General features: G+C 40.3%; 1 protein-coding gene across 1 annotated transcript in view; it reads left to right on the plus strand.

Moving 5' to 3' along the window:
* Positions 1-10,939, plus strand: part of LOC117521513 (ephrin type-A receptor 4-like) — a 79,214-nt gene extending 68,275 nt beyond the window's left edge. The window contains exons 16-19 of the mRNA XM_034182828.1: positions 167-343; positions 2,303-2,490; positions 2,576-2,761; positions 9,990-10,939. Of these exons, the coding sequence (XP_034038719.1) occupies positions 167-343; positions 2,303-2,490; positions 2,576-2,761; positions 9,990-10,107 (669 nt within the window). The 3' untranslated portion in view covers positions 10,108-10,939. The remainder of the gene's footprint in view (positions 1-166; positions 344-2,302; positions 2,491-2,575; positions 2,762-9,989) is intronic.
* Positions 10,940-11,262: the final 323 nt, after the last annotated feature.

An 11,262-nucleotide genomic window follows, 5' to 3' on the forward strand; every position in this document is an offset into this window, starting at 1 on the left:
TGTGTCACTCCACATTGTGATGGGTCAGTTTGTGATACAAAGCCAGTGCAGACTGGACAAATCCAATGAAACAGTGTCCAACAGTGCACACTAAACCAAAGGTTATTCCACTATATTCCATATTCCATTATTCACTGAACAAATATGATTTTCTCTGGTAAACTAGGAAGTCACTGGGACATACCTTTCACCTGGAGGGAAGATCCCCATCAGGTGGACTGCTCCAGAAGCTATAACCTTCAGAAAGTTCACCTCAGCCAGTGATGTATGGAGCTATGGGATTGTCATGTGGGAAGTGATTTCATATGGAGAGAGACCCTATTGGGACATGAATAACCAGGATGTGAGTAATTTCTCTCTCCTCCCCTATCCCTTTCCTCACAGATGAGCAAACTATTTGTTTTGTGTGTTCTGTTAGATATTAATGCCAGCAAATTTCAAATTCAGACCAGTTGTATGAATGCTCTAATTGCAGCACTTGAGAAGCTGAGTGAGGAGTGTGAGTGTATGAGTTTGTGGTTGCTCTGGATCAAGACTAAGGATCCAGGCTTTCAGTGACTTCCTGGACTCAGTTATCAGAATTGTATCTTAAACTTCTAGAGATATTCACTTACCTTGGTACTGGCATTCATGTCTCCGGGTCCTCAATCTTTGAGACTGAAAGATGCCTGGGAAAAGCTTATGGATTAATGAGGTTACTGGACAGGGTGGTTTGGTGATGCCAATACCTTTGCAGAAGAATTAATGTCCATGTCTTTATGCTGCCTGTCTTACTGTATGGGTGTGAGACTAGGATGTTTACCAGTGACCTCAGGCAATGGCTGCATGATTTCAGTATGAAGTCTCTCTGGAGGATTCTCGAATACCCCTGGAAAGATTTTGTGTCAAACAAATAGTCACTTAGAGAAACTAATATGACCAGTATCACTTCCATTATGATGCTGTGTCAGCTACAACATTTTGCCGATGTAAGATTTCTAGCAGAAGACTCAACAGGTTAAAGAAGATAACTAATTACAGAATTGAATACAAAGCTGTAAATTTAGTTTGGCCTCAGTCACCATCATGGCTGTGGGATGAGCAGAGATGATCTTGAATCCCGTTGCGTGTTTTGCAACAGTCAGACCACAGTGAGGAGCTTACCCCTACCACAGCAGAAGGGGAAGCCCTCCTGCTGCAAAAAAAAAAAAAAAAAAAAGTGTAATTTCTTTTCCACATACAACAGCACAGACAGTGGCAGGAGACATCAAAAGCAAGACACTTTTCACTCATGGTTTCATTTATAAACAAAACTAATTCCGGACAGTTTATCAACATTAACGGCAACTCTGTCATGTTTACCACATGAAAATATCGCACATATCTTTTAAAGTAATCCACTAATTCTGAAGGTTTGAGTGTTAATGGGCACACGCGGCAAAAGTTATGATAGAGTTGCCGTCCGGAATTAGTTTAGTTTATAAATGAAACCATAAGTGAAAGGTGCCTTGCTTTTGATGTCTCCAGCCACATGTCTGTGGTGTTGTGTGTGAAAAGTAAATGAAACTTCTTTACAGCAGTGGGCATAAAGACAAAAGCTCAGGCTTGTTGTTCATTTTAGGTTTGTGATTGCCTTTGATTTTACTCAAAAGTCCCTGTGGTGCTTAAACTCGAAACTGGCTTATCAGTAGCCGACAGTGTACTTAGTCAATACTAAAAGTTAGCGGTTAGCTGTAACTTACGCTAAATTTTTTAGTGGTTTATCAGTTTAGCATTATAAAAGTTAACTTTTCAGTTAGCGGATTAGCGGTTATTGAAGCTAACTTTTTGGACAGCTGTGCCCACCACTGGTGAATACTGAAAAAAATATCTCCCGAAACGTGAATGCAGGTCTCACAAAACGTGAACGTTCCGAAATGTGAGACAATAAAGAGGTGAAAAGGTCTGTTGTGATATATGGAAAGTTCTTTTCATCTGCAGCTCTGTTGTACTTCATGATATGCTGTTCTCTCTGTGTGTGTGTGTGTGTGTGTGTGTGTGTGTGTGTGTGTGTGTGTGTGTGTGTGTGTGTGTGTGTGTGTGTGTGTGTGTGTGTGTGTGTGTGTGTGTGTGTGTGTGAATCTTAGTACATACTGAGGTATGTTTCTGTATTGCACCAGTTTTAGTAACATTCAAGCATTTTTTTTTCTTATTATTATATGCTGTACCTCTCACATCACCCAGGCAATTAACTACAGCAGTGACTTTTATTTCACGGGAACCATGCATATGTCATTTCGAAACAACTAAAAGAAACTATAAACTCCATTCCTCTGTTCCACAGGTGATTAAAGCAGTGGAAGAGGGTTACCGTCTGCCCGCTCCCATGGACTGTCCTGTGGTGCTGCACCAACTCATGTTGGACTGCTGGGAGAGGGAGAGAGCAGAGAGACCAACCTTCAGCCAGATACTCAACATGCTTGACAAACTCATACGGAATCCAGGGAGTCTGCGTCGGACAGGAGGGGACCGGTATGTACAGCACATATGGAAACCAGTTTACTCTCTTATTTTGCAGCAGTGCCACCTCTAAACATGTCTCTCACTGTGTTCACAGGACCACAGCCACTGTTCTGGAGTCAGGAGTTGGTTCAGAGGTGTGTGTGTCAGTGGTACCTGAGCTTTGTGTGCCAGAGTGGTCGGTGTGTGAGTGGCTGCAGTCTATCGGGCTGGAGCGCTACAGAGACACACTGGCGGCAGCAGGATACACCAGCCTGGACAGTTTGCTGTCTCTCACACACCAGTAAGTGCATTGTTATAGGAAACGCATCACAATCAAGATCACTTTAACATCAGAGTCTTTTAATGCAAGAACACGGGCAGCACAAGCAGAATCACATTTCTGGTTTTACTGGATGTATCTATAATTTTAAGTCAAACCTGGCAACGACACAGCAGCGAGTTACAGTCACAATGAAAGGCATCTTTATATAAGGTCATTAAAGTTTGTCAGGAAGGTTTAAATCATCACAGTGTAACCACCGAATCTATTTTATTCTCAGAGGAATATCATCACTGCTTTTATTTTGCAGCATTATATCATTATATGGAAGTAAAAGGGTAAAAGATGCTGAATATGAGAATATCTGCATGATTATGGCCATAACTTCTGGATTATGGGGAAAAGACCTCCATATATCAAATTGCCAAAAGTGAAATTTTTGATGGATCTAAGGGAAATAGAAAACTAACAACAACAGCACCCATTATTGTGCATACAGTGCTGCCACCAGGAACCAAAATGCCCTGTAGTGCAATGTTTTGAAAAGTCCCAGGACTTTTCAAAAATTCTAGGAAAACATTCCTTGATTTTACTTGTTTTGCAGCTCTATCTTGAAATATGATGTCTTTTCCTTTTGTATTTTCTGGACTGTAAGTCATCAAGGGGTATAAATCGCATCTGTCAAAAATGAATCATGACTAAAAAAACACGTATGAGGCACATTTAATGTTAAAATGTGGTGCAATTACTTCATGCAACAAGAAGCAAATTTATTTAATTGGCACATTATTTACTCATAATGTAAACATCGTGTTAGCAATCAGAGGTTAATGAGCTAAGTAATGTTTCTGTACCAGACACAAAATGAAAGTAAATTGCTTCATTTGGCCACTGAACAGATGATCATACATGAGGTAAACATGCAATGTAATTAAACGTTTGAAAACACAACACATTATTTATTTCTCCATAATGCAAACACAGCCAGCAGAAGCTACTGAGCTAGTAGTTTGAAAATTTGGCACATTATGTCTTTATTTATCAAGAAAACGCTGCTTTTGCCAGCAGAAGCTAACAAGCTCATTAATGTTGTATGAAGCACAAAACACAAGTAATCTGTATCTTCTGGCCACTGAACAGAGGATCATTATTGAGTATAACATCTGAAAACCCATCGCTTTTTAGCTCCCAAACCTATACTCAGAGGACCTCCCAAACTAGTAAAACAACTGCCACTGATGCTTGGGAAAATATGATAGACTTTAATGTGTCACCAGATTTTATGAAAGTAAATTCCATGAGTACAGCCATTCCCAAATTTAAGAATACTGCAACCAAATTTGAAATATGAAACTTTTCTGTACTTTAAACTGTATTTACAATATGTAGTAATTTGTTGTTCTCCTTGACTTGGCCACCATATGTTTATGTTGAATTTGACAAAGAAGGGTTATTGGCTAAATCTACAGTGTGTATGATTTAATGACATCTAGTGATGAGGTTGCAGATTGCATTATGATTTTGTTTCCTGTCACCTTTTTGCTTGTTTGGTGACAGGGATTCATGTTCTCTTGCCTTCTGTTGTCATGATCAAATGTACAGTGGGGAAAATAAGTATTTGACCCCCTGTCAGTTTTGCAGGTTTTCCCACCTACAAAGAATGTAGAGGTCTGTAATTTTTATCGTAGGTACACTTCAGCTTCGAGAGACAGAATCTAAAAAAAAAATCCAGAAAATCACATTGTATGATTTTTAAATAATTAATTTGCATTTTATTACATGAAATAAGTATTTGATCCCCTAGAAAAACAGAGCTTAACAATTGGTACAGAAACATTTGTCTGCCATTACAGAGGTCAGACATTTCCTGTAGTTCTTGACCAAGTTTTCACACACTGCAACAGGGATTTTGGTCCACTCCTCCATACAGATCTTCTCCAAATCTTTCAGTTTTTTTTAAATTTCTTCCCTATCTTAATTTTTAAAGGAGATAGGCCTATGACTTTTTATGCAAACCATGTGCAAATCAAATCTGGGTTAAGGGTGTACGCAAATAGTGTTTGGATCGAATTTGGATGATCAGTACCATTTCTTTCCCCAAACAAAAAATACAAATTCATCAGAAGACAATGATAAATATACATCTCTGAATCTCTGATTCCATTCTCACTTATTGTACTGTCCAGTGCATCCACAGAGCTCAGTGCACTGGAGTGTGGCCTCATTCCAGCTGCATCTTCCTGTACAACCCTTCTTGCAGTTGCACTTGAACATCTTTCTACAAGCAAGGCCAGCTTCAGGCAATGTGGTCCACAAGGGACTCCAGTTTCCTGCCTTATCCTTGCACCATCCCCAGTCATCAGGGGATGGGAGTATAGGACATGGGACCATAGCCTGTCCCCACACATGCAGCCTGATATACCACCCACTTGAGATGCTGGTGCAAGGCTGCAGCACTAACTGGGATGTGCTCCGGACTACGATTTCCATAAGCAAATAAATGCTTCCTAGCTTCATTTACTGTTGTGGATGTTGATGTTCGACTGTATAAGCGTACAGTAAAGCGTTCAAGTTGGGTGATGTCAGTGGAGCTGATCTCAGATACTGGCTTGGATAGTTTGCTGAACACCTCAGCCATTTGAGGTACTGAATGCCAGATGTCCCAGGCAGTCTTTTTGCCTGCACCACACATGGCAGATACTGTATCACAGCCACTAATTGCATGCAAGTATGGTAGACCATCTGCAGCTGGCCCAAGCTTGACTGCAATATCATGGGCAGCTACAGTGAGGAAAATAAGTATTTGAACACCCTGCAATTTTGCAAGTTCTCCCACTTAGAAATCATGGAGGGGTCTGAAATTTTCAACTTAGGTGCATGTCCACTGTGAGAGACATAATCTAAAAAAAAAATAAAAAAAAATCCAGAAATCACAATGTATGACTTTTTTAAGAATTTATTTGTATGTTACTGCTGCAAATAAGTATTTGAACCCCTACCAACCAGCAAGAATTCTGGCTCACACAGACCTGTTAATTTTTCTTTAAGAAGCCCTCTTATTCTGCACTCTTTACCTGTATTAATTGCACCTGTTTGAACTTGTTACCTGTATAAAAGACACCTGTTCACACACTCCATCAATCACACTCCAACCTGTCCACCATAGCCAAGACCAAAGAGCTGTCTAAGGACACCAGGGACAAAACTGTAGACCTGCACATGGCTGGGATGGACTACAGGACAACAGGCAAGCGGCTTTGTAGAAGACAACAACTGTTATGATTATTTATAAGAAAGTGGAAGAAACACAAGATGACTGTGAATCTCCCTCGGTCTGGGATTCCATGCAAGATCTCACTTTGTGGGGTAAGGATGATTCTGAGAAAGCTCAGAACTACACAGGAGGTCCTGGTCAATGACCTGAAGAGAGCTGGGACCACAGTCACAAAGATTACATTAGTAACACATGATGCTGTCATGATTTAAAATCCTGTAGGGCAGCAAGGTCCCCCTGCTCAAGCCAGCACATGTCCAGGCCCGTTTGAAGTTCACCAGTGACCATCTGGATGATCCAGAGGAGGCATGGGAGAAGGTCATGTGATCAGATGAGACCAAAATAGAGCTTTTTAGAATCAACTCCACTTACCATGTTTAGAGGATGAGAACAACCCCAAGAAAACCATCCCAACCGTGAAGCATGGGGGGTGGAAACATCATACTCTGGGGGTGCTCTTCTGCAAAGGGGACAGGACGACTGCACCGTATTGAAGGGAGGATGGATGGGGTCATGTATCGCGAGATTTTGGCAAACAACCTCCTTCCCTCAGTAAGAGCATTGAACATGGGTCATGGCTGGGTCTTCCAGCATGACAATGACCCCAAACACACAGCCAGGGCAACTAACGAGGGGCTCTGTAAGAAGCATTTCAAGGTCCACAGCCATATTCCAGAAGCTTTCCTTCTGGAATATTCATGCCCTCTCTCACTTCAGACAGATACATGAACAATGCTGTTTTATTTGCATCAACCCTCAAGAATGAGCTCCAGTTTGATTGAAAAGTAGTGTTTGAGAGGACATGCATTGGTGTTCCTTCACCTTCACTGTGCTGTTTCGAGACTGCCATATATGTAGGTATCCCACACAGTGTCGACCCTCTGGGCCAACCCCAGCTGTCTCATGAGGAAAGGTTGTATCACGAGATTGGCATATCCTATAATGGTTTTGACTTTTACTGGTATTAAAATAGTTAATATGACCAACAGTTCCCAGGCTATGACTTGAATAATTTTGAAAATGGCTGAAATCTGCCATATTGGATTTTTGTAAATTAGACATAGAATTATTGGTCAGATCACTTGTCTCCATCTTTTTTTTTTCTTTTTTTTTTTTGCAATCAGCATACCAAAAAACCCCAGTACACAAAGTTTCACGCTTGATTCCAAAATTGCATAACTTTTTCACCTATCCCCTCCACTATATCGCTAACCTGAAAATATCAGCCGATATAGGCCTTTCACAAACATATCCATATTGGTGTTATTTTTGGCCATGTTAAAAACTTGTACCAATTAAACAATACAGAAAAATGCTGATGTAAATGTGTCACTGCATAGTTTGTCCATCAGAAGACACTCTAACAACATTGTTTACAATGATGTCAAGCATGGCTGGGCCCCCCCCCATCACCCCTTGGTCATATTAACTACAAGAGACAGAAGCAAAGTAGCCAGCTGCCATTAATTTTCAATCAGAGTGGGTGTTTTACAGTGATAAGAGGCATGTGGTCACTAAGCTGCCAGTGAGGCAGGGCTAGAATAGATGAGAAGTCTATTTCATGTAAATGCTGAGTGATGTGACACGACGACTGCTGAGTGAAGGCAAACAGACGTTGGTTGGTTGGTTACAAGAAGGGGTTGAGTAGACTGTATTTCCTGAGGAAGCTGAGATCCTTCAATGTGTGCAGCGAGATGTTGGAGATGTTCTACAATAGTGTTGTTGCCGGTGCCATTTTCTTTGCTGCTGTGTGTTGGGGCAGCAGCATCAGAGCCAGGGATTCAGATAGATTGAACAAGATCATTAAGAGAGCTGGCTCTGCACTTGGTCAAGGGCTGGAGTCGCTGGAGATGGTGGTGGAGAGGAGGACACTGAGGAAGTTGTTGTCCATCATGGATAATGAACAGCCTCTCCAGCATACAGTGGTCAGACAGCGGAGCAGCTTCTCACATAGGCTGCTTCAGCTCCGCTGTCAGAGGGATAGATACAGGAAATCTTTCCTGCCACATGCTATCACATTGTATAATAAAAGCTGATCCAGCCTTTATCAGTATATTGAGACACCTCATGAAATCTGGTGTATACTGCTAATCCATATATTGGCTCTAATATGCTGTTATTGTACATTGCACACTGTACATTATTATTGCATACTTGCTGTACATATTATATTTTTTCTTTATTTCGAATTTTAATTTTATATAGTAATAGTAATACTCTAGTAATACTGTGAGAAATCTTGGAGTCATTTTTGATCAGGATATGTCATTCAAAGCGCATATTAAACAAATATGTAGGACTGCTTTTTTGCATTTACGCAATATCTCTAAAATCAGAAAGGTCTTGTCTCAGAATGATGCTGAAAAACTAATTCATGCATTTATTTCCTCTAGGCTGGACTATTGTAATTCATTATTATCAGGTTGTCCTAAAAGTTCCCTAAAAAGCCTTCAGTTAATTCAACATGCTGCAGCTAGAGTACTGACGGGGACTAGAAGGAGAGAGCATATCTCACCCATATTGGCCTCTCTTCATTGGCTTCCTGTTAATTCTAGAATAGAATTTAAAATTCTTCTTCTTACTTATAAGGTTTTGAATAATCAGGTCCCATCTTATCTTAGGGACCTCATAGTACCATATCACCCCAATAGAGCGCTTCGCTCTCAGACTGCAGGCTTACTTGTAGTTCCTAGGGTTTGTAAGAGTAGAATGGGAGGCAGAGCCTTCAGCTTTCAGGCTCCTCTCCTGTGGAACCAGCTCCCAATTCAGATCAGGGAGACAGACACCCTCTCTACTTTTAAGATTAGGCTTAAAACTTTCCTTTTTGCTAAAGCTTATAGTTAGGGCTGGATCAGGTGACCCTGAACCATCCCTTAGTTATGCTGCTATAGACGTAGACTGCTGGGGGGTTCCCATGATGCACTGTTTCTTTCTCTTTTTGCTCTGTATGCACCACTCTGCATTTAATCATTAGTGATTGATCTCTGCTCCCCTCCACAGCATGTCTTTTTCCCGGTTCTCTCCCTCAGCCCCAACCAGTCCCAGCAGAAGACTGCCCCTCCCTGAGCCTGGTTCTGCTGGAGGTTTCTTCCTGTTAAAAGGGAGTTTTTCCTTCCCACTGTAGCCAAGTGCTTGCTCACAGGGGGTCGTTTTGACCGTTGGGGTTTTACATAATTATTGTATGGCCTTGCCTTACAATATAAAGCGCCTTGGGGCAACTGTTTGTTGTGATTTGGCGCTATATAAAAAAAATTGATTGATTGATATTTTATTTTTATTTTATTCCTTTTATTCTATTATTAATAGTGGGAACAAGGGTGCACTGTCAAAGTGTAAATGCTGCTACTGCAAAGAAATTTCCCAGCTTGGGATGAATAAAGTATTTCTATTCTATTCTATTGTATTCTGCTCGAACAAAATAATCCACAATAGCACAATAAACTCTGAGACGGCAGTATTTCTGTACAAATCTGATATAGCTGGCATTTTCCCTATTGATTTTGTAAAAGTTAGCAAGAAATAAACACTTTTATATATCAGCAGATATATCAGTGTTGTAAATTTATTACGTTTTAATGTTGTTATGAGCCCCAACATAATCCGTATCAGTCAGACTCTAATATACATGAATGAACAGATGATTATGAATGCGGTATTCTAAACAGTGGGTGCACTCCTGTACACTGTCAACTGGTTGCTAACGCAAGCTAACAATTTTGAGAATCCTCATTTTTGTCAAATGGAGGATCATCCATACTGCCTATCACAAGCGTGAAGAGAAAAAGAAGCATGCCTGACAACACATAAGGCAATCTGCAACCTCACCACTAGATGACACTAAAATCTACACACTGTAGCTTTAAATACTTGTACTGTCTCTGCATAAATACTGGTGTGTGTGTGTGTGTGTGTGTGTGTGTGTGTGTGTGTGTGTGTGTGTGTGTGTGTGTGTGTGTGTGTGTGTGTGTCACACAGGGAGATGGACAGACTTGGAATCATGACAGCATCACACCAGGACATAATTATCGCTCGTGTGCAGCAAGAAATGTTGACCCAAATGCAACAAATGCAGCACACAATGGTTCCAGTCTGAGGGCGGGACCAGACACAAAGCTGTTTGGAGAAGATTCATTTACCTCACCTGTGCACTTTAGAGGAACGTTTCACCAGTGTAAGTACAAGAACTTTAAAGGAAACAATGAGAAGAGGAAAGAAGAGAGAGAAAAGCAGCACTTTGGCAGACTGCTGTTGTGGATTTTTGCAGTCCCCTGATCTCAAAGTAGCCACCTACAGGCTACTGAATGCTTTGCCTCTCGTCCACTTGTGTTTAACATTACTTTATTTACTGTTTTGTGAAAGCTGACTTGTAAAGCTGTGCATAAGCAGAATGGCTTCCAACGTTTTTTGTATTTTTATTTTAATTTTTATTTCGCTGCTTTGGCCTTGACTTGAAGAAAATGTGTTTGCGTCGCTGTTCAAATGTGTGGGTGTGGGGGTCCCGGGTGGGGGGCATTTCCCCTATGTGTGGTTGCATTGTGTGAGTGCAAGGCAGATATCAGTTGTCTTTGAATATTTCCAATATGCAAAGCGATGAGAGTGAATGGGAGGAGCCAGACTGAATGTATCATTCCAAGGTTTCATGGTTTCATTTTAAAACATCATACTAACAAACTGTATGATTCTCTATGTTTTAATTGGGTTTTTTTTGTTGTGTGAATAATTGTTCTTGTTTCTATGGACTTAGATAATTAGACTAGAATGTTGTCCATGCCATTTGCATATGTCTGTTGTTTGACGTAAAGAATTAGCGACATGAAGTATTTCATTTATTTATGGTCTTTCTTTAAATCCACTTTTAAATTTGTAAAATAGAGACAGCAAGGAAGAATTGTAATGACTACCATGTTGCATTGCAATAAATGCCAAAAACCATCCATGCACATGGATTTTCATATTGTTTGAAAGCAGTGCTGAGATTTTTTTTATTTTAAAAATGTATTCCAGCACAAGTACAATTAGTTGTTAAAACTGTAGTCATCTAATTTAAGAATTATAATATTAATTTAACCTGATTACTTTAAACCCAATCTATCAGAAAGATCACTTTCACTTAAATGTGTTACATAAGAGAACAATTACAGAAAACTTGCATTATGTAGATAAATAAAAGTAGCACGTGTACCAAATGACAGTTTTTCTTCCAAAACTGTAACTGAAAGCACATAGGGAGGGGAAAAAAAAGCCCAAC

Source organism: Thalassophryne amazonica, chromosome 12 (genome assembly GCF_902500255.1).
Source record: "Thalassophryne amazonica chromosome 12, fThaAma1.1, whole genome shotgun sequence".
Taxonomy (NCBI): Eukaryota; Metazoa; Chordata; class Actinopteri; order Batrachoidiformes; family Batrachoididae; genus Thalassophryne; species Thalassophryne amazonica.